This window comes from Harmonia axyridis, chromosome 4, assembly GCF_914767665.1.
Source record: "Harmonia axyridis chromosome 4, icHarAxyr1.1, whole genome shotgun sequence".
NCBI classification, from domain to species: Eukaryota; Metazoa; Arthropoda; class Insecta; order Coleoptera; family Coccinellidae; genus Harmonia; species Harmonia axyridis.
Window position 1 is genome coordinate 483,303 of NC_059504.1, and position 24,027 is coordinate 507,329.

A 24,027-nucleotide genomic window follows, 5' to 3' on the forward strand; every position below is an offset into this window, starting at 1 on the left:
GTTGACTCTAGGTCGCTGGTAATGGTTCATTCAACATTCACCTGAATAAAGTAGGAGTGATATTACACGTATCGACAGACATTGTGGTGCCTGCTGCTTTCGAACTTTGATTAAGTCATTAACTTCAGTGAATTTTTGCCATGATGAATTTGAAAAATATATCCCTGATTCATTGACTTTCGTAAAAATGAAATATCACACTTCTAAAAGCATTTCCGATTTGTTTTTGACAAATAATGAGCATTTTAACGGCATAAATGAAGATTTAGCTTCAGGAATTGATGTCGTTGGTATGGCCTACTTGATCCCCTGATCTCAATCCACTTGATTACTGCGTTTTGCGATATCTTTATGGATGAAGTACAGGTTGTTCCAAAATTGGTGCTCACTGAAAGGATCTTGGGAACTATAAGACTTGAAGGAAAAATTTTCCAAGGACTCCGATATCTTTTTTCGAATACTCTTTTATATGACTTCATTACAATTAGGTATACAGTGGGCACAAAATTAATTAAATCTCGAAATGAAGTAGAAATATTTATTGTATACAAGGTGTCCCATCAAAAAAATTGAAGACGAAAAACTCAATTTCCTGAAAAATCGAAATGCTTTTCGACAAATCTGCGGCTAAAAAACTGCGTTGAAAAAAATTGTGTGTCCCATTCAAGAAACACCAACTCCCCTCTATTGAAAAGGGGAATTGGTGTTTCTTAAATGGGACAAGAAACACCAACTCCCCTCTTTTGAAGAGGGGAATTGGTGTTTCTTAAATGGGACACACAATTTTGATTTAAGAAACACCTACCCTGTATAATGGAGGGGAGTTTGTGTTTCTTAAATGGGATACACATTTTTAATTTAAGAAACACCAACTCCCCTTTATAATAAAGGGAAATTGATGTTTCTGAAATGTGACACACAATTTTAATTTAAGAAACACCTACTCCCCTGTATAATGAAGGGGAGTTGGTGTTTCTTAAATGGGACACACATTTTTAATTTAAGAAACACCAACTCCCCTCTATAATAAAGGGAAATTGATGTTTCTTAAATGGGACACACAATTTTAATTTAAGAAACACCTACTCCCCTGTATAATAAATGGGACACACATTTTTTATTTAAGAAACACCAATACCCCTCTATAATAGAGGGTAGTTGGTGTTTTTTAAATAGGACACAATTTTTTTTTCAACGCAGTTTTGTCGAAAAGCATTTCGTTATCAGTTTTTCAGGAAATTGAGTTTTTCGGCTTCATTTTTTTGATAGGACACCTCATATACAATAAATATTTTTCCTTTTTTTCGAAGATTCAATTAATTTTGTGCCCACTGTATAATTGTAATTAAGTCAAATGAAGGGAATATTCGAAAAAAGAGATCAGGGGTTCTTGGAACAATTTTTTTCTATGAGTCTTATTTCACAAGTATGTTATCATTTATAATTTTTGGTTTACCTATAGTTAATCATTGTCAAATGATATCCTCAGAGCATCTGAAAATATTCGATACCAAATTAGGTATAAAAATATCAGATTTCAGAAGAGTATTTCATTAACTTTCGATTTTAAATGAGTAATAATAATAAATAATAGATGTATGTTGAATACATAACAGTTTCAATGTTCATTTCCATAAGTGAACTTGCAGCTGTGTTCATACCTAAATTTCCCGTTACGGGCCTGGTCATTGCTTATTTTTAATTCCATTGCCAGTATGTATTCATACCGATATTGTTTTCAGGGGCCTTTTTATAACCAGTATTGTTTTATTACGAGCTTATTTAATGCTATAAATTAATCCATTTACTCTATATACAAGTACATACAGGCTGTAGATTTGACTTATTGAATTATTGTAGGTGTGGCCTGTGATTCCAAGCAGATTATATATTATTTTGAATCATTCCAGGTTCCTAAACTAATTTTATATCAGAAACAATGGTTGTCAAAGTTTATATAAGTGGAATATCTGGTAATAAGGAGGTGGGTTTATATTTATAAGAATAAAATTGCCAATCTTTGCTTCGTGGAATGAAATTTTTAATTTAATTGATGCTTTTAAGGTTAAGAAGAGACAACAGAGGGTTCTACTGATTCTTGATTCCAAAAATATAAAATATGATGTCGTTGATATCGCTGAACCAGGCAGTGAAGAACAAAAGGATTTCATGCAAAACAATTCGACTTCTCTTGGAGCAACCATTGGTGATCCTAACCCCAGACATCCACTACCTCCACAAATTTTCAACGATGATATTTACTGCGGGGTGAGCCTTCAAAATCAATTTAAACCATACATATCTCACATGAAAATAATAATTCAACTACTTGTTAACTCCCCATATAGAATTATTAATCGATAATTATAAAGCATGGCTTCTACTTATGTTTTCGGAGCATTAATTTCTATATTGCTTTTACTTGAATATCCACCTGAAATTCAAATGTTTGCAGTTTTCTAATACACAGTAATTTTTTTAAGGATTATGATCAATTCGACATGGCCAATGAAATAGACGAAATGGATAAATTCTTGAAATTGGAGACCTCAGGAGATAACAGTAAACCCGAAACTGAACACAAAATGGAAAATGGCAATGCAGAAATTTCATCAAATAAAGAGAAACCTGAAGAAAATGTGGAAATAACAGAAAATGAAGTGCCAAATGGTGAGAGTGAAATAGCTCAAGAAGAACATCAAGATAATGAAACTGCTCAGGAAAGTTGAATTAAAATCAACTAACCCAATTGAAAAAGTGTTCTCTTAATTTCTTCTTTTGAAAACTTATTTTTTTTTTTGAGATTCATCATGACTGCACTGATCTTTATATTCCGCTATATTTTTATCTTTTCTTTGCCATACTGCAAGACTTATATTTTTTGATTGTATATATCAGTGAGAGTATTTATGTTATTATGTTTGAATTTTGAGGGTTGAGGTGAAGAAACTGCTTGGCTTTAAGAGATTGTAATTCTTAATATTAAAAAAGTTACTAGTTATGTTAATTTATATTCATTTTCCTTGTAAATATTCAATATAGTTATTTCACAAAGTTATCGTTTTATTTCCTCATCCATTCTGTGAGACAAAAAACTAAGCATTTGTGTAGATTTCCTGAAATAGCGCTTATTGTAGGAGGCAATTCATTCAAAATATGGAACGTACATCAAGAAGTGTCATTTAAACGTCACAAGTACATAAATGTTAGGTTATGATGTTAACCCCTCCAATTAATTATTTATAAATAATTGGTGATTCATATATATAAATTACTTTCCAGTATTGTAAAAATCTTTTGATAATCGAAAATCCTCGATAATGTTTTCTAGTGGACCTAATTACACAAAGTTAAAGACGAACTTACGTCTTGCAATGGCAAGATTGAAATTACTTGAGAAAAAGAAAGCTGAACTTGCGGAAAAGTCCAGAAGAGAAATCGCTGCTTTCATTAAGGATGGTAAAATAGAAAGGGCGAAAATAAGGGTAGAATATATAATTAGGTTAGTTGGACATTATTTAAAATTGAACATATAAAATGACATCTCTACGTTATTATAGGGAAGACTATCTTGTGGAGGCAATGGAAATAGTAGAAATGTATTGTGATCTATTGTTAGCTAGATTTGGACTTATAACTAATATGAAGGATTTGGATGATGGTATTTCTGAAGCAGTATCCAGTTTAATATGGGTCGCTCCAAGGTTACAATCTGATTGTAACGTGAGTTCATTTTCTAGCCCTAGTTTTGAATGGCTACGACTCTACTCTGTTTCTCTGTTTTCAGGAATTGAAAGTTATATCAGATTTATTCACTGCTAAATATGGTATAAATTATGCAGATGGATGCAGGGCTGAATCAATACAAACAGTCAACGATCGTTTGAAACATAAATTGGCAATTCATAGCCCACCGAAGTTATTAGTTGAAAAATATATGATTGAAATTGCGAAGAGTTTTAACATTCCTTATGAGCCAGATCCACAAATTATGGAAATGGATAAGGGTAGGTAGTAAATCATATAAATAGTTCGAAATTATTTATTCAAGAAAAGTACTGAGTGTTGCATCATTTTTTGTTTCAGCTAAGGATGCCATGCTTATTGATCTTTCTGATAAGAATAACTTGGGTGGAGGTGGAATGCCCCATCCTCCAGGTTTCTTGGGCTACCCTCAACCTCCAGCTTTTCCTGATTTTCCAGCAGTACCATTTGAATACCCTGTGAGTTCATAACTTTTCTGTATCAAATTTTTATGACGATATCAATTTTTATTAGGGTGCTAAAGCTCCTTCAGAGGGGCCCCCAACAGCGCCACCTCCAGCATTTTCATATAATATTCCTCCATCTGATGAGAATAAGGAATTTAATACAGATTTTATGGTGAGTAGATTTTCCGCATGTGAATTGGGGATTTAGATTTTAAATCTCAAGTGGTGGTTTGTAGGATTAGAGGATAATATCTCGACTTCAATTGTCAAATAGGCCATTGATAAAAAAAAATATAATTCGATTAGGGAACGGGTTGTTTATGTGCTCAAACACTGGAAGCAAAGTTTAGTTTATTCGAAAAATAACGCTGCTATGAATATCGATATGTAAATTATGAATCTTTAAAATAGTATTTGACTTTTTTTTGTAAGCATGCATTAATTTTCCTGCTAACTTTTTTAACTTCAATTTTAATTAGTGCAATTAATGCATGCTTGATTTACTCTTTCTCGCTATTAATTTTGGTTTATTGTTTGCTTTTAGGATAGCTTACCTTCTTACAACAATTTGTTTCCTGGCATGAGTAAGGTAACAGTTCACATTTTAACATTTTTATTATCTAAATTTTCATTCGCTTTGTGTGATTTATAGTTGTATTTTAATTGAGGTTCAATTTTTCATCAAAATATATATAAAAGAGAAGGTATAATTGAAATTCCACAATTTACAACAAATGTGTGAATAGCTCTTACTACACTAAAAAAGGAATGGAACTTTTTTTATGGATATACATATCGATATTTATACGCTTTTTAAAAGAATCCAGTCCTACAATATTTTGTTCAGTGTAGTTGTCTGGCTAAATACGCATTTTTATTCCATAAACTTACCTAGAATATAATTTATTCATTAATTGATTTTCGATTTTCTTTGAAGTTTCTAGAGGAATTATCTACAATTTATTCGCGTCAATCCCTCAATTTTTCATTTTTATGTAAAGTTTTTCTTCAGGTGTGATTATTAGATATATACATTTCTGAATTTAATTCTGCCATTGAAAAAATTTTATGACTACATTATTTATCCCAATCTACTGCAGTAGGTACAGTAAAAAAAGTTGCTAATTTTGAATGCAATTTCAATCAGTGGAGGATAATTTGTGATGTTTTGGTGTTACCTTTCTACGGCTTATTCAACATTTTTTAATGAGCCATTGCGATGTCTGAAATTTATTAATTTTAGGCAGAGGACAACGCGAGTAATGGCAACTTGTCCAATAATTTGGAGGTAATGTGAATTTAAGATTGCAATGAATGTCAAAGCTTCCATGTAATGGCTAACATTAGTTTTTTCTTGGGATTCTGTAAACTAACAACATCGTAGCTGGTTCAAATCAAAATCTTTATTTGCACCTGCTTTAACAAAAGTTTATTGGGAATATTCTCGATAACTATCTACTTGCAGATTTAGTTTGGCTGCTCCTGACATTGCTTTTTTTCGATTTTGAAGTAAAATTTCATGAATAATAAAAACACATACATATTATGATTATTATATTCGGAACCCATTGTCTGTAAAAAAATGTGGGCAAAGGCGCCAAGCTATATCTTAACAAATTTTGCGAATTTAAAAAAATATTATAATAAATAATTCGAGGTTTTCAATTCCAAAACCCAATCTTCAAAACTATACAAATTATTGCGAAACTATTCCCAGAACAGTCAAAAATTGTCATGGTTAAGTATATTCTTCCTTATTACTTGAAATAAAGAATTTATTTTTTTTTCATTTAATAGAATTCTATCATTTTAGTTGATCCCAAAATAATTTATCAAGGCTAACCTAACCTAAAGAAAATTGTGACATTAATTTGACAACTGAAACTTCACTAGATAAGAACTCATAACCTCTTCTACATCTGCTATGTAAGGCTCGAAGTAGGGCTACCTTAATAATCTAGCTAAAATTAACTTTAATGCTTTCCTACTTTTTTTCACAGAACGTCAATGAAACGCCTAAACCACTGCCTAGAACGAAACTTGATGATCAGAAGAATTTCGACATGCCGGAGTTGCCTTCAGTTCCGTCTGATTCCAGTAAAACAGATGATATTGATTTTGACGACTTGAACAGAAGATTCGAAGCACTGAAGAAAAAATGAAGAAGGCATTTTATTCAGCTTTTATTGAAGAGAATTATTAAAAATATTTAATTATTTGCTTCCAGACTATCAATGCAGTTCATCCTATATGTATATGAAGTATATATTATAATATTATATGAAATTTATAACTTAATCTAAGAATTAAGACAGTATAATAGGTAGTTGAACACTAAAGAAAGATTTTGTTTAATATTTTTTGTAATTATGAAAGAAATAGTAAAGGTATCAAGTGTATCGAATATTAAGTAGTTATTTTTCTATTAATAAAATTGTTGTTTTCACTTAACTGTTTTTATTAATTTTTTTCAAGAATGTAGATGAATATCAGTGAAAATCTCAAACTGTATAATTGACAGTTACGTATCTTTATGAACGTGATAAATAATTTAAAAAAAAATTCTTCAAAATTCTAAAGTTATAACTTTATTGATAAACTTAGGAAATGTAAAAAATTCATTGAGTGACAATGGATAAATATACTGAATAATTTTCCATCAAATTTTGAAATTCGACATAGGTAGTCCTTTGGTACCTAACCCAGTAATTTTGTAAATACTTCCATGATCTGGAGGATTCAGAACAACGCCATCTACCAAAAATTTTGCGGAAGTAACGTAAAGTTCATCTAAATTGGCTCCTCCCCAAGCTACTGAAGTAACCTATAAAAATAAATTGAAGAAATGGTCGCAAAAATACCGAATATTTGAATTACCTGTTTGGCTGGTAGCGATATTGTGTCTAAGAGAGTTTCTGGCGTTTTCGAGTCGATTTTGATGATTTGGTATCCGTTGAAGCAAGCTACCCACAAATTTTCATCCTCATCTATCGTCATGCCATCTGGTAAGCCTCCCTTTTGACTTTCGCCAAAGGTAAATAGTGTTCTTCTATTTGCTAAAAAAAATCGTTAATGAAGTGTTATCCAATTTTTTTAATGCTGTGTCTTAAACTTACAAATTTCCCCATTAGTAATGTCGAAGTCGAGCTGATCAACAGTTCCTTTCATAGAATCTATATAGAAGAGTTTCTTATTGTCCTTACTCCAAGCAAGACCATTTGAAATCCCAATTTGGTTGAAATGTTTCTTCAGTTTTCTATCTGAATAACTGTAGAAAGATCCCATGTTTGGTTTAACGTTACCATTTATTTTTTCTACTCCCATTGTTCCTTTAAAGAAAATGTTTGAAGAGAAATCTAATATGAATACAATTGCTAGATGGTCTAGACAGTCTAGATGGCGACACATATACCCATCGATAAGATGTTTTACCGAACTCCACACTTTTAAAAGTGTAAGCGAAAAATATAAAGTAATATCATAGTATAATATACTATGGTAATATAAAAGACTGTAAGTGCAGGTCTTACTTCGAGAATAATCGAATTTTTTTAATTTACCTGCCCATAATCTTCCTGTTGTGTCACATTTGGCATCGTTCAGCCTATTTTCCATACTTTCTGGAGACTGGTGGTCAACTTCCGAAAGCATTTTCATTTCTTCAACTGTTTCACTTTCACCGTCCCAAGTAACAAAAACAATATGCCTTCCTAAACCTACAACAAATTTATTTTTCTCTCCTTCCACAGGAATTATGAAGGAAACGTAGGTATCTGAAACAAAGTTACAAAACACATAAAAAAAATTTAGTTACACACAATGAAAAAACCAAATGTGAATTGGCCCCCAAAGTAAAAACTTAAGAGCGACAAATTGGTGAATGCGCGATCCCAGTTTTCTAAGAAGATTATTTACATCTTCCTTTGCAATTCTCAATTTAATATTAACCGTTCAAAATCATCAGTGGCGTGCTTTAAGGTTGATTGATATTATTCTTGCTTACCAAAATGGGCTTTAGTGTGTTTTTTCTTGGATGGATCATATTTGTTGATGGTTTTGGAGAATATATCCACGAAGTAAAGAGATTGAGAGGCAATATCCCAGTGTGGTCCCTCTCCTAGTTCTATATTTTCAACAACTCTTTCAATTTTAGGTGCCATGTTTCAATCTGCAACAGAAATGAATATGAAAATATTAATTGCGTTTTGCATTCATGTTGAATCATTCAAATTGTTATGATCCTATGTTTATTACCATGAACGACTTCCTTAGTACCATAATAAAAATTTATATTGGTATAAACTATTTATATGAAAAACACTGAAATTTTTTGCTTGCATTAGAAATTATCATAATTTGAATAGGATATCTGATAATTTCCAATGTTTAGAGTTGAATTTCACGTTGGAGTTCTTCATTTAGCACAAGCTCAAAGAACAACATGTTTACAATTCAATTGAACTTCCCTCTGATAAAGCCCTATGTATTTATTACTAAAACCACTGATGGAATCGTCAGTATGACAACTCAATGGTCCCTGCCATATACACCCTCCAGATCTATAGCATAATCTATGATTTTCAAAACTTACTGTCCGTTTGTAACCGTCATCTATTCAGGAAAGAGTTAGTTGTATTAATTTGAAAACACACAAAATTGTTTCGATCTTATATCTCAATCTATATATTTACCTTTATTCAAATTTCCAATAATAAATATTATTAATAAAATATTTCTAATGTTGATTCAACTCTTTTTTTTTTCGTAAATACGTAATAAGGAAATTTCAAACAGTTGTTAGTGTGGTATGAATAAAAATGTAGGATCTATTTTTTAAGATCATCAAACAAAAACTTCAATGTTAGATATCAAATTTCAATTGATCTACTTTTTTATCTATAGAAACAGTTGTTTTTCCTACTGAATTAAGCGTATTTCGTACAAATAAAACTTGAGTTTAGTGATAACGCAATACGTTACTTATCAATGATATATCTACCAAACTTCAGGGTCGGCTTCATACAAATTTTAATTCTAACCCAATTTTATTTCGGAACTTATTTGTGTTTTATAGAATCCGATTTTCTTTTTTAAGCTTTTCTGGGAAAATAAGAGAGCTATTTGCTATTCAATATGAAATGTTCAATGTGTAGAAAATACATAAAAAAATTGATTTCTGAGTACGAGGTGCATCTACTAATGTCCATTTTTTCTTTCAATTTAATTATAAGTTCACGATGTCCAACGACAAACATAAGTCAATTTTTATCATTAACATTATAGCTATGACTAAAACGTGGATTCAAAAAGAAAAAATTAGCCTCAGAATTGCTTCAATTGTTTCTACGACAGAACGTATTTATAGTTACTAATTATGGGTAATATTGCATAAGGCTTTTTGTTGATGCATTGAAATTATCGCATTACTCATTGAAGCGTAACAACGATATTGAATGTCGAAGGTATAATTATTGACGAAACAAAGATTATAGATTTTATTTTGAAAATACACGAGCAACTGGAACATTGGTACGTCTATTGTATGGTTTCAACAGGCCTGCATAATTATCTTTATTGACATTTTTACAGGAAAAATAGTTAAGAGGTGCAAAATTAATGATTTCCCAGAAATATTGTCTTTTTAAAGAATTTTCTCAAAATAGTTTGAACACCTTTATACAAGAAATAGCTGTTTCAATGTAACATTCAGGAAGAATCCTTCAAAAAAGTGAATTGGTGAAAAATGGTGACAATCCAGAATGAACATAATTGAAGTGAATTGAGAAGCTGAAGGCCTTTTTAGTACAGTATTTCCAGTGAAAAAAACTATCGAAAAATGAAATAAATTCATAATCTCCTCTGAAATTTTAATAAATCAGTTCTTCCGTCATCGAAAGCTTCACATAATATTCAATATAAAATCGGTTGCAGTACCGTATTGATCTTCATAGGTCAAAAACCCAATCAATGTATTTCGAAGGCTAAAATTTCTATGATTGAATTTAAAAAATCATATCTCGAAAACTATTCGACTTAAAACCATGAAATTTGAAACCTACATGGCGACAATAATAATGAACAAAATATATTCTTTGTAAAGTCACAGCCACGATAGTTTTGCAGTAAAGAATTTTTGGGAATTTATTTTTCGTTCCACTGAATAGTAGAATGGAATGTCCTAGTAATTGACTATTCAAATTGAGTAATTTCTTCTAATAACACCTCCCTTATAAATATAAATAAACACAGAAATAAATACTCACTCTTCTTTTTTTTTCCAATTCAAATTTTCCAATTTTGTTATTTCCACTCTAAGAGTAGCCACACACTTGGGAGTCTCTAAAGCAATGAGAGTGTCAGTTCATATTATATTGTTGATTCTCATCCATATCGTTCAAAGTACGCTCACCTCCAAATTAACCAAATCGAAGGTTAACTACAACAAGTTTATATCTTGACTTGAGATTGTTACAGATTGGTGAAATCAAGATGAAGAACTTTCCTGATAACTCGGAAGAGCACTGGATTTTTTTTCGTGATAATAAAAATTCACATTTCACTTGCATTAGCTACATAATGGATGCGATACTTTATGATTCGTTGTAACCTTGGCTGGATTGAATAACGAGCAGGAGCGTAATTAGCACTTATGACCATTATTCAAATTTAATTACTGAAACATCGCTAATTAGTTAAGACTGTATCACACATGGTTGAAGAGTAGTATATCGTTTTGTTTATTAAAAATTGTTATATTGATGCTAACAAATATAACAATGCTGAAAAAAAGGGAGCATAAAAAATTAATTCGTCTGGGATTTAAATAGTAAATACCTACATTCAGTTTTTTATTAGCCACTGATTTAATTACGTTTGGGTGGTTAACATTCACTGCGTTTATTTTATCTGATGAAATTATTTTATTGTTTCATCACTTTCACCATTTCTGTAGTGAATTTCAACAATTTCAATCAGTTGTTGAAGCGTGTATCATTCCATTTTTAGTAATGGTGTATTTTTTACTTATCAATTGTCAAAAGATGACAACTTTCCAGATAGCGGGCTATTAAAAATGAAATCTCTTATTGGAAAACCCTATAGTTCACTGGAATTCCAAATCATAATTCAGTAAATATCGTTCTACGAGTCTACTAAAAACAAACAAAAAATACGGTTGAATAATTATAAAATCAAGGCAGCAAATATAACCTTGCCAGAAGAACATTTCCCTATTTTTGAATATCAGGCATTGACCTTAAAGAATTCTTTTTAATCGGTCATTGATTTCAAGACAATATTCTTGAATGTTTACGTTTTTTCTCCTATAAGACTTAATAATTTTTTTACATATCAAGGCTGGATATTTTTCGATTAATTATTTCTCATTATCCTTTTGAATTTATTGGTTATATCTTCCGTTATTGTAGATATAATTTAAATGGGTATAACCTTGATACAATTCTAACCTATTTTCGAGTTTTGTTTTTAGTATTATCAGTTTTTTTATTTTTTCTTATTTTTATGTTATTATTTCTGGTCATATATTCGCCGTAAATCTACTGTATTCGATAACTAAAAAGTATCGCACTTGGAGAATGAATCTTTATCTCGAATTGTCGGAAATTAAAATGCATCTTTGAATATAAGGTCAGTTATTCCGATAACTTTTGAATCATTTTTGTTGAATATAATTCAATTGATCTATTTCCGACCAAACTATGTGACATTGAAATAATCATCGCTAGCAATACATCAGGATCGTATTAGGAGAGATATATACGATGTTTAATATTTTTGAAATCAGGAAAAAAAATAGCACAAAAATCTAGTGTTCTCTTTTGAAAAAACATAACATTGTGTCATAGATTCGTACTTAGAAACCCTGTTAAAAGTACTTGCACACCAATGGATTCTACGTAAGAAGTGCCTTTATAACGTTTTAATTTCAGAGCTCTATCATCAATATTAGCGGAGATATGAATTTTTCGATTTAGCCATTTTTCCAATTTTCGCTTATAACTTGAGAACAAAAGAGGGTGGCCAAAAATACTAGTCTTGCTAATTTTCAATAAAAGAGAACGAGAATGGGGTATCAGATTTTGTCTATTTCCTCTGGTTTGAAAGTTGTAGAGCTAATACTACGAAATTTGCCCACCCTGTACAGTTCTTCATTGACTGTAACTAAAAAATTTGGATTTTTTCTCAAATTGTTCTACAATACGATAAATAGTGAGTCGAATAAGAGTTGAAGAGTGAGAAGAAGAAGAAGAAGAAGATCTTCCATGGTTAAGTTGCATAACCTACCGAACCCAAATGACATAATTAATGTCAAAATAAGACACAGTGTTGCCATAATAACCATTTCAATAATCCCCGGTATAAACTTACGAAAGAAATTCGCGATAAAGTTTTCAAACTTATCGAGGATTTATTTGATGTTATCGAACCCCCTCATTCAAATTTGAGCCTTTGTTTGTTGTCACGAAGCAAAACGTTTCAATTCTAAAGATATTAACCCCGCGAATCTATATTAAGAATTCCAATTAATTGACTTCTATTCATAAACCTACCTCATATTACAGAAAAATTGGTCACGTTGTCCAAAGCGTGTAAGGGTTGCTCTTGCTCATGTGCCACACTGTCTTGCTTCTACTCACGCGGATGTGGTAGCTTTGAGGTTCTCTTCTCTGTCGATGTGAAGAGGGTGTTATACTTTAAGGGTTCAAGGGAAGTTTCAGTTCTCTTGGTCAATCGCAGTGATCAAGTCTGTTGATAACCGCGATATTTGAAAAAAAAGATTAATTCATGCTCTGAAGAGGATTCGACTGATTGATTGTAAGTAGACTTGAAACTTTTCAATTTCGATGAATTTGTGAATTGACTCATAGTTGATATTAATAATCAAAACAGATTGTTAACTCTTTAGGATAATTTAAAATTATTGAATGAATATGTTCGAACAATTATATTTGTCTGTTTATTCACTCTTGAAATGCACCCGAAAAGTTCAAATCTACGAATTATTCTTCAACAAAACAAAAGATGCGTAACAGAATTAAAGCTTTTATTTTCGTAATACCTGAAAACAGTTTTTTGATCTTATGGCATAACAAGCTCTCATGTAAATGCAAAACGAAGTACCCATATTGTTGTAATATATCGAGTGAAATAAAACAAGATAATAGCTTGTTCATTTATGCGCCAATTGTACACTTGAAGACCACAAAACTGTTTTTAGTTAAAGGTAAGGTGTGATTCATTATGATGTCATTGTTGTCGGTTAGTTTGTCTGGAGAGGAGTTATGATGCTACGATCCTCTTGAATTGTGTAATTTTTCTCGATACTGGAATTTTGTCCATTGAATAACTTAATCGCTGCATTCGAGATCTAAACCTACTACCTATGTTAAGCTTCTCGCTTCGTTAGGCAATTATCATGATGAATCGTTTGAGACCATTGCCGGCGCTCAATTCGAAAAATACAGATATTGACGAATTGATACTGCGCCAAAAAATGAACTCAAATAGTTACTTTTTAGTTCATCGATAAGATTCGTTTTTAAGTTGAGTAGAACTTATGTAACAGATTGTGTAATAGGTAAGTGATAAATGGTAGCTGACCAAAAGCAGCAACTTATCGTCGATTAGCTCTGTTTAACCCTTTCACTACCGAAATGAAAATATGAAAATTAAAATTTTTCTATTTGGTATGTAGACATTTCAATTTCATGAAACTTCTAACGGGTGTTTTTTTCGAGGTATATTACTTCAAGTTGGCATTACTGTTCAAGATGGCAACCGATTTAACAGCTGTCAAGTGATTTATTCTCAGTTTGGTTTGGCAATTCATCATGAATAGACTCACGCCTGAACAACGCTTGCAAATAGTGCAATTTTATTTCGAAAATAATGGTTCTGTGCGGAATACGTATTGCGCACTACGTCCATTTTATTTTGTTTAGCGATGAAGCGCACTTCTGGTTGAATGGCTACCTAAACAAACGAAACTGCCGCATTTGGAGTGAAGCTAATCCTCTTGTGTACGTCGAAACACCGTTACATTCAGAAAAACTGACTGTTTGGTGCGCTTTATAGGCTGGTGGAATCATTGGTCCGTACTTCTTCAAAAACGATGATGGCCAGAACGTAACAGTCAATGGTGATCGGTATAGAGCCATGATTACTAACCTTTTCATTCCTGAATTGAACAACCATGATGTCCAGGAGCTGTGGTTCCAACAAGACGACGCAACATGTCACACAACTCGTGCCACAATCGATTTATTGAAAGACACGTTTGGTGACCGCCTAATTTCACGTTTTGGACCTGTGAATTGGCCTCCAAGATCTTGTGATTTAACACCACTAGACTACTTTCTGCGGGGCTATGTAAAGTCATTGGTCTATGCGGATAAGCCACAAACCCTTGACCATTTGGAAGAAAACATTCGCCGTGTTATTGCCGATATACGGCCACAAATGTTGGAAAAAGTAATCGAAAATTGGACGTCCAGATTGGACTATATCGGAGCCAGCCGTGGCGGTCATATGCCAGAAATCATATTTAAAATGTTATGCTACAAGATTTTCTTGCGGATAAATAAAATTCATGTCAATCGAATAATCCATCGTTGTTTTATTGCAATTTAAAGTTCTATAGCTCTAAAAAAAACACCCTTTATATGGATTATTTTCGATTTTTTTTTATTAATTTCAAATTTATATTCTCTATCTAAAATTTGTTAGTTTATCGTGAATCAACATAGTTCAATTGCAAAAATTTCCTCTTGAAAAATAACGGTAACGTTATCAAACTGTAAGAAAGATCTAAATATAAAAACACATTCTCTACACCGACGTTTTCTACACGTGAAATTCACCGATAGTTCTTCAGAAATAGTCACGTTATTATGAACGTGTCAATATTGAAAGAACGCGTGGAACCCTAATCAGATGATTTGGTTCGCTTGCCGCACAATGAATGAGAGTTTCGAGAGAGTTTTTTTATTTTTATTATGTACAGGCTGTCCCAAATTCGATGGTCACTGAAAGCACCTCGAGAACTATAAGACTTGGAGGAATTCTTCACGGACCTCTGATCTCTTTTTTTCAAATAATAAGATATCAGAAAGCAGATCGTAAATTTTCTAAGAATTAGAAAATTTGACCAAAATTTTCAACATTATTTTCGAAAATGTCAGTTTATAACCTATAATTTCTGAAATTAAGGTCACACGCCTAACTACAAGCTCTTTCTTGATATACGTGAATGAATAAATCCATAAAGAGGTATATTATTCCCAAGAAGGAACTTTTGATTTTCTCAAATCTTCTAGGGTATGGAAAATTTAAGAAAATTCGAAATTTTTGTGAAAAACTGTAAAAATTGAATCTCTATCCAAAAATCGTTATATCTTCTGAAATATTCGTCACAGACCCCTCAAATAAAAACGTTTTTCGAAGATCGAGATCTGATCTTGAACATAGTGAGGTTTCGAGTGCATAGCTCACGTCCAGGAGAACTGGCAGTCTCGGGAAAATTATCTATATTTTTTAGAAAATTTCAAATTCTTGCCTATAATTTATGAAATAATGAACTAATTACCCAACTGTAATCATTTTCGTTAACTAAGTAACTGATTCAATCAATAAGGAGGTACAATATCGCCATAAAGCAGCCTTTATTTTTTTTTCAATTTTCTAAGGTCGATTTTTTTCGCTAGCATCGGTATATCTCCTAAAATACTAGTTACAGACCCCTCAAATAAAAACGTTTTTCGAATATCTAGCTATGATTTGAAACATGATGAAGTTTCCAAGCCATATCTCAAGTCCAAAAGAAAAGACAACCTCGAGAAAAATTATCTAATTTTGCTTCAAAATTAGACCCCTCAAAAAACGAAACGAAAAATATTCCTGAAACCAATGCTATTATATATGTTCATTACAGCACTGTTCTCAGAACTGTAATGAACACATTACGATACTGAAATAGAGAAATAAGTTTTTTGTGTGCAAAACCTCTCATTTTGATGTAATCGTATAAAAATCTGATACATGTACATGTATTCATAAAGAATTTCACGATTTTGCGGTAGTTGAGTTGACAGTTTTCATCTGAATGATTGCCTAAGAAATCGATCCACTTTATATCTGGTACAAAACGAATGAACCGAAAGAAGTTGCTGTCAATATCATTGCCTGTGAAAATGAGCCATCACGTTATTCGCCTCGTGAAAATTTTAATCCATAATCGCAGCAGTTTAACCTTCTCTCGTTATGAAACAAACGCTTATAACTTTAAATAATGAGAAATAAGTTCATTTACATCTAACCCTTCGCTCAATCAGTCCACGGCATAACCAGAAAAAACACATTTTTTTTCGAATATTCGACTTTATTCATCAACACATAAAAGGTGTTTTTTTAGAGCTATAGAACTTTAAATTGCAATAAAACAACGATGGATTATTCGATTGACATGAATTTTATTTATCCGCAAGATAATCTTGTGGCATTACATTTTAAATATGATTTCTGACATATGACCGCCACGGCTGGCTCGGATGGAGTCCAATCTGGACGTCCAATTTTCTATGACTTTTTCCAACATTTGTGGCCGTATATCGGCAATAACACGGCGAATGTTGTCTTCCAAATGGTCAAGGGTTTGCGGCTTATCCGTATAGACCAATGACTTTACATAGACCCACAGAAAGTAGTCTAGCGGTGTTAAATCACAAGATCTTGGAGGGCAATTTACAGGTCCAAAACGTGAAATTAGGCGGTCGTCAAACGTGTCTTTCAATAAATCGATTATGGCACAAGCTGTGTGACATGTTGCGCCGTCTTGTTGGAACCAAAGCTCCTAGACATCATGGTTGTTCAATTCAGGAATGAAAAAGTTAGTAATCATGGTTTTATACCGATCACCATTGACTGTAACGTTCTGGCCATAATCGTTTTTGAAGAAGTACGGACAAATGATTCCACCAGCCCATAAAGCGTACCAAACAGTCAGTTTCTCTGGATGTACCGGTGTTTCGACATACACAAGAGGATTAGCTTCACTCCAAATGCGGCAGTTTCGTTTGTTTAGGTAGCCATTCAACCAGAAGTGCGCTTCATCGCTAAACAAAATAAAATGGACGTAGTGCGCGATACGTATTCCGCACAGAACCATTATTTTCGAAATGAAATTGCACTATTTGCAAGCGTTGTTCAGGCGTGAGTCTATTCATGATGAATTGCCAAACCAAACTGAGAATAAATCATTTGACAGCTGTTGAATCGGTCGCCATCTTGAACAGTAATGCCAACTTTAAGTTATATACCTCGAAAAAAAAACACCCTATACATACGGCCTATCAACCGTTTATGGAAAACTAATCATAATTTTGCTCTGAAAATTTCTATGTTGGGGTTTGAGACAATGATCTTTCTCCCTAAAATATTTTCAGACATCTACAACTTTCGGTTATACCGGAAACAGTCGAAACAGACTACTACTTCCTTATTTCAAATAATACACCCAGTATATAATTGCATCATTAGATAGTTTTTTTTTTGACAATTTCGGCAATATGCCATACCTTGTGTGAAAACTCAACGGTTCATGAGTGAATGGGATTCTTATGAAAAAGAATGGTGGCGACGACGACTTTTTTTTCGAATATTTCTGCAGTTTCTTCGAAAAAATCTTTTTCATTTCTGATCGGGCAAACACGTAGTATTATAAGACTGTTTACGGTTTGGACCAAAAATGAACAGGGTATTTATCAGAAGATCATGAACTTGGACAACTTAAATTCATCAGTTTTGATTCTGTCAAAAGAAATCAATTCGTTTTTTTTTTCAAAACTATCCACCAAAGCTTCAATATTCCTATTTCGTGTTGAAAATTTCTATATTGAGAAATGTTTCATGATTTCTTTTGAAGTATCATTTTTCTCTTCCGCAATTTTAGTCAAACAAGCTACAAAATCAGGAAATCCTGTGCTTGTTTCAAACTTCTGTTTAGATGGTATTGACTTAAACTCCTCTAACATAATATATTCATTAAAAATAAAATTACCTGCTTCGTATCTTCGCTGATTGGATCCTCGAAATGCATCAAAATGATCCGGATTTTCATCGAAAAATCATCTTCAGTGATGAGGCCCATTTTCACCTTAGAGGCTACGTTAATAAGCATAATTTTCCCATTTGGGGATCGGAAAATCCAAGAATGAAAGAAGTTGAAAAGCATCTCCATCCTCAACGTGCCACTGTTTGTTCCGGATTTGTAAGATTTCAAATCGAGAATATAATAACCTGCTTCATCTTTATAAATTTTCTCCAGTTCTGAAGATAGAATTACATGAACATTGCGAAACTGTCCCGTTGATTTTATAGAATCTACTGCAGATTTAACTGATGATAGATCGGACAAATTTCTATGATCTTTCAAACTTTGGAATTCATCAACTGTGCCAAGTCTCTTCGTCGGCTGCTTTGATTCTTTTCAGCTTCAGAACCGTTATTTGCTCATTTGTATTCCTGTCCTCAGCCACAATGAAAATCTGGTATTTTGATATATCGAGATGTCAAAAAAATTATAATCTCGATTTGTAAGATTTCAATTCGTTATTGAATTAACTTGATTGCATCTGTAACAATGTTTTATTCAAATAATCGAAATAATGATAATGATATTAAACCAATAAATCAATCACACATACCTGTAACAATGAAATCGAAAATATAAGACAATTCGAACAGGAATCAAGAAATCTAAATATGACTTATACTATGTTAACTTATATCTGACTCTGACACAAACTGCAATCATAGATAGCAGTCTAGATGAAAGCGAAACATTTATGAGAAAATGTAGATATCTGTAGTACGATGGTATCGTACTTTACATAATATATATTTTATTATTCTATTCTGCGTAAAGGGTGTTTTTTTTAGAGCTATAGAACTTTAAATTGCAATAAAACAACGATGGATTATTCGATTGACATAAATTTTATTTATCCGCAAGATAATCTTGTGGCATTACATTTTAAATATGATATCTGGCATATGACCGCCACGGCTGGCTCGGATGTAGTCCAATCTGGACGTCCAATTTTCGATGACTTTTTCCAACATTTGTGGCCGTATATCGGCAATAACACGGCGAATGTTGTCTTCCAAATGGTCAAGGGTTTGTGGCTTATCCGCATAGACCAATGACTTTACATAGCCCCACAGAATCACAAGATCATTGAGGCCAATTCACAGGTCCAAAACGTGAAATTAAGCGGTCACCAAATGTGTCTTTCAATAAATCGATTGTGGCACGAGCTGTGTGACATATTGCGCCGTCTTGTTGGAACCACAGCTTGTGGACATCATGGGTGTTCAATTCAGGAATGAAAAAATTCGTAATCATGGCTCTATACCGATCACCATTGACTGTAACGTTCTGGCCATCATCGTTTTTGAAGAAGTACGGACCAATGATTCCACCAGCCCATAAAGCGCACCAAACAGTCAGTTTTTCTGGATGTAACGGTGATTCGACATACACTTGAGGATTAGCTTCACTCCAAATGCGGCAGTTTTGTTTGTTGACGTAGCCATTCTACCAGAAGTGCGCTTCATCGCTAAACGCGATACGTATTCCGCACAGAACCATTATTTTCGAAATAAAATTGCACTATTTGCAAGCGTTGTTCAGGCGTGAGTCTATTCATGATAAATTGCCAAACTGAACTGAGAATAAATCACTTCACAGCTGTTAAATCGGTCGCCATCTTAAACAGTAATGCCAACTTAAAGTTATATACCTCGAAAAAAAAACACCCGTTATGAAAAAAGGGGGATTACTCAAGTAAACCCTATACCAAAAATGAATACTTCAAGTGTTATCGAGGAAGAACTTTAAATGAGGAAAAACCGCAATTTCTAACTGAGTGGAGTGGTCTATGACTTCCGAAAAACTCAGAGAGAAACTGAAATTCGATGTTTCGATAAATAAATTTGACATTACATAAATTGTAATTAATTATTCGTCACTGAACATTTTATTGGTGTATGGATTTCTCAACAATCCCAATGAACAATTAATAACAATTCATGAAATGCCAAATATAGAAGTCACAGAATACTACACAGAATTAGAAATTGCGATTTTTCCTCATTTGATGTTCTTTCTCGATTACTCTAGAAGTATGCATTTTAGGTATAGGGTTTTTTAAGTAATCCCCCTCTCCTTATTTGTAGAATTTACTGAAATTATAAAAAATATAGGTTCTAAAAAAAAAAATAAAAATAAAACAAAATGATTTCCACTGGGTTAGGTATTTAATTGTTAGCAACAATTGTTTCGCCACACTGTGGCTTCATCAGGCTACAGTTTTAACCAAGATATGGCATATAACTGAAATTGTCATAAAAAGCTATCTAATGATGAAATAATATACTAGGTGTGCCATTTGAATTAAGGAAGAAGTAGTTTTTTTAAGGAAATCTGAACTAGAAATTTGGGAAAAACACTAAAAACTGAATATCTATCCAAAAATTGGAGCATTCATTTGGGATCTGCAAAAAGCCAGTAATCACTGGGAGTCAGATCTGGAGAATAAGTTGGCTGGTCAAGCAGTTCAAAGCGTTCTATTTGAATATGAATTTCATCGATTCGTGCAAGGAGTATGGTCTTGGTGAAAGAGAATTTTTCTTTTGCATTTGATGACGTTTTTCCTTAATTTTTCCATTAAATCTATCCAATAACGTTATATAATAATCGCTGTTGATAGCTTTAGCTTTGTCCACATAGTCAATGAACGTATCAAAATACGGTTGCCATAACCTTGTCAGCTAACGTTTAAGATTAAGGTAGCTTTAGACGGCTTGGACCGATTATTAACTACTCAGCTGACTTTCTTTGAGCCTAGCACCTTTCAACCGTTGTTTTCAATGAAGCAGAGTCTGAATAACACTTATAAAGTAATTGCCTAGCTTGCACAGTATTTTTTTCCATAAAAAACAGTGTTTTATCAATACACGAAACTAGTTTCCGCGATTTTTAAAACAACAACAAATGGAGCGTCATTTTACCCTCAATATCTCGATCTAGACATAATTCTATGTTCCGGAATTTTGATACGCATCTTTCAGAAGATTGGCGGCATTGGGGCTAACGAAAAAAACAGGTGTTGTTTATAGAATTCCCTGAAGATGTTACATGAATCAGTTTCAGAATTTCCCCCATCTTGCCAATCCTTCTGGACACTAGGGATGTCTGAATATGTAAGATCTTCAAGTTGTCTAAATATAGAACAATAGCGGTAACACCTCCCCTTCTTATAAAAGGAAATTATTGTCCTGTTACTAATTCAGACCAGTCCTCTATTTATATAACAGGTACAAATCGACAGCTTGGAAATTCGGTAGATGTAAATAAGATTTCAGCGCTATAATTAGATACAGTTATATGAAAGGGGTTGATTGGAAAGTCCTTAGGTAAGCTTGAAAGTGGGTTATCTGCTAAAATTAGACTGGAAAATTGGGGCATTGGCATCGCATCGGTTGTAACTAATCGAGTATTGAACTTTATTTCCTCTTCTGATAAGGAAAATGCTCATAATATTCGGAAGAAGCAAAAACTTTATACTACATATAACGGGTGTTTTTTTTCGAACTTGCCAACTTTGAGTTGGCATTACTGTTCGAGATGGCGACCGATTTAACAGTTGTCAAGTGATTTATTCTCAGTTTGGTTTGGCAATTCATCATGAATAGACTCACGCCTGAACAACGCTTGCAAGTAGTGCAATTTTATTTCGAAAATAATGGTTCTGTGCGGAATACAAATCGCGCACTACGTCCATTTTATTTTGTTTAGCGATGAAGCGCACTTCTGGTTGAATGGCTACGTCAACAAACAAAACTGCCGCATTTGGACTGAAGCTAATCCTCAAGTGTATGTCGAAACACAGTTACATCCAGAAAAACTGACTGTTTGGTGCGCTTTAAGGGCTGGTGGAATCATTGGTCCGTACTTCTTCAAAAACGATGATGGCCATAACGTTGCAGTCAATGGTGATCGGTATAGAGCCATGATTACTAACTTTTTCATTCCTGAATTGAACAACCATGATGTCCAGGAGCTGTGTTTCCAATAAGACGGCGCAACATGTCACACAGCTCGTGCCACAATCGATTTATTGAAAGACACGTTTGGTAACCGCCTAATTTCACGTTTTGGACCTGTGAATTGGCCTCCAAAATCTTGTGATTTAACACCACTAGACTACTTTCTGTGGGGCTATGTGAAGTAATTGGTCTATGCGGATGAGCCACAAACCCTTGACCATTTGGAAGACAACATTCGCCGTGTTATTGAAGATATACGGCCACAAATGTTGGAAAAAGTCATCGAAAATTGGACATCCAGATTGGACTACATCCGAGCCAGAAACATATGCCAGAAATCATATTTAGAATGTAATGCCACTAGATTATCTTGCGGATAAAAAAAATTCATGTCAATCGAATAATCCATCGTTGTTTTATTGCAATTTAAAGTTCTATAGCTCTAAAAAAAACACCCTTTACATATAGATACCATAGGAATAAAAAAGTTTTTTCCAACAAAAGGCTTCATTTTGAATAACCTGTTATCTGGCAGCTGTCACTTTTGAAGCCAACATCATTTGACAAGTTAAAACTATGTCATTACTAAAAAATGAAACGATACACGCATCAACAACGTATTGAAATTGTTAAAATTCCTACGAAAGTTTTGGAGTTACAGTTCGCAAGATTAAAGCACTTTTGGGTCTTAGTGAAGCATCTTCTCGGACGGCAATAGTGAAACTGATAGAAAAATTTGAGCTGAAGGGACAAGTTCTTGATGTAAAGAACAGAAACAGTGTGCATCGCTCAAAAAAAATTGAGAATATTGCTACTATAGCGCATTGTTACCTTGAGGCTACGTTAATAGCATAAATTTCCCATTTGGGTATCAGAAAATCCAAGAATGATTGTTGAAAAGAATCTCCATCCTCAACGTGCCACTTTTTGGTCTGGATTTGTAAGATTCCAATTCGAAAATATAATAACCTGCTTCATCTTTATGAATTTTCTTCAGTTCTGAAGATAGAATTACATAAACATTGCGAAACTGTCCCGTTGATTTTATTGAACCTGCTGCAGATTTAACTGATGATAGATCGGACAAATTTCTATGGTCATTCAGACTTTGGAATTCATTAGGAAAACTGTACCAAGTCTCTTCGTCGGCTGCTTTGATTCTTTTCAGCTTCAGAACCGTTGTTTGCTCATTTGTATTGCTGTCCTCAGCCACAATAAAAATCTGGTATTTTGACATATCCAGATGTCAAACAAATTATATTTCCGATTTGTAAGATTCCAATTGTTTATTGAATTAACTTGATTGCATCTGTAACAATGTTTTATTCAAATAATCGAAATAATGATAATGATATTAAACCAATAAATCAATCACACATACCTGTAACAATGAAATCGAAAATATAAGACAATTCGAACAAAAATCAAGAAATTTAAATATGACTTATACTATGTTAACTTATATCTGCAAACTGTCATGCATTCATAGATAACAGTCTAGATGAAAGCGAACATTTATGAGAAAATTTAGACATCTGAAGTACGATGGTATCGTACATTGTTACAGATGCAATCAAAATTCAATAACGAATTGGAACCTTACAGGTATAATTTTGTTTTCCTGAAATATCAGAAAATGTGTACCTACTTCAATCAATAAAGTTAGTTCATAATATAAAAATCTGATTCC

General features: G+C 32.9%; 3 protein-coding genes and 1 long non-coding RNA gene across 12 annotated transcripts; 2 read left to right on the forward strand and 2 right to left on the reverse strand.

Annotated features, from left to right (window-relative positions):
- The first annotated feature begins 31 nt into the window (after positions 1–31).
- On the forward strand, positions 32–3,054 carry LOC123679054 (SH3 domain-binding glutamic acid-rich protein homolog). Of its 3 annotated transcripts, none has more exons than XM_045616400.1 (4): positions 32–50; positions 1,911–1,984; positions 2,065–2,268; positions 2,484–3,054. In XM_045616400.1, the coding sequence occupies exons 2-4, from the start codon at positions 1,940–1,942 to the stop codon at positions 2,727–2,729; spliced, it is 495 nt and encodes a 164-aa protein (XP_045472356.1). In that variant the 5' UTR covers positions 32–50; positions 1,911–1,939; the 3' UTR covers positions 2,730–3,054. The 3 variants fall into 3 exon arrangements, with proteins under 3 accessions (XP_045472356.1, XP_045472354.1, XP_045472355.1); XM_045616398.1 differs by lacking the exon at positions 32–50 and adding an exon at positions 1,611–1,713 and having other exon boundaries at positions 1,861–1,984; XM_045616399.1 differs by lacking the exon at positions 32–50 and adding an exon at positions 1,707–1,856.
- Positions 3,055–3,204: 150 nt separating this feature from the next.
- LOC123677818 (IST1 homolog) lies at positions 3,205–6,657 on the forward strand. 4 transcript variants are annotated; one of them, XM_045614533.1, is made up of 8 exons: positions 3,207–3,502; positions 3,561–3,723; positions 3,788–4,007; positions 4,087–4,223; positions 4,279–4,383; positions 4,756–4,800; positions 5,455–5,499; positions 6,212–6,657. In XM_045614533.1, the coding sequence occupies exons 1-8, from the start codon at positions 3,321–3,323 to the stop codon at positions 6,371–6,373; spliced, it is 1,059 nt and encodes a 352-aa protein (XP_045470489.1). In that variant the 5' UTR covers positions 3,207–3,320; the 3' UTR covers positions 6,374–6,657. The 4 variants fall into 4 exon arrangements, with proteins under 4 accessions (XP_045470493.1, XP_045470489.1, XP_045470492.1 ...); XM_045614536.1 differs by lacking the exon at positions 5,455–5,499; XM_045614535.1 differs by lacking the exon at positions 4,756–4,800.
- Positions 6,658–6,783: 126 nt separating this feature from the next.
- Positions 6,784–10,816, reverse strand: LOC123677819 (regucalcin-like). Of its 3 annotated transcripts, XM_045614539.1 has the most exons (7): positions 10,621–10,808; positions 10,475–10,550; positions 8,215–8,379; positions 7,772–7,984; positions 7,328–7,540; positions 7,089–7,267; positions 6,784–7,035 (listed from the first exon to the last, which is right to left on the reverse strand). In XM_045614539.1, exons 3-7 carry the CDS (start codon positions 8,369–8,371, stop codon positions 6,871–6,873), a joined length of 927 nt encoding a protein of 308 aa, XP_045470495.1. In that variant the 5' UTR covers positions 8,372–8,379; positions 10,475–10,550; positions 10,621–10,808; the 3' UTR covers positions 6,784–6,870. The 3 variants fall into 3 exon arrangements, with proteins under 3 accessions (XP_045470495.1, XP_045470494.1, XP_045470496.1); XM_045614538.1 differs by having other exon boundaries at positions 10,475–10,816; XM_045614540.1 differs by lacking the exons at positions 10,475–10,550; positions 10,621–10,808 and adding an exon at positions 8,903–8,983.
- Positions 10,817–11,263: 447 nt separating this feature from the next.
- On the reverse strand, positions 11,264–23,744 carry LOC123677820. Of its 2 annotated transcripts, XR_006747140.1 has the most exons (4): positions 23,169–23,741; positions 18,286–18,859; positions 12,782–12,977; positions 11,264–11,316 (listed from the first exon to the last, which is right to left on the reverse strand). It is a non-coding gene; the product is annotated as an uncharacterized LOC123677820 (long non-coding RNA). The 2 variants fall into 2 exon arrangements; XR_006747139.1 differs by lacking the exon at positions 11,264–11,316 and having other exon boundaries at positions 12,652–12,977; positions 23,169–23,744.
- Between the last annotated feature and the right edge of the window lie 283 nt (positions 23,745–24,027).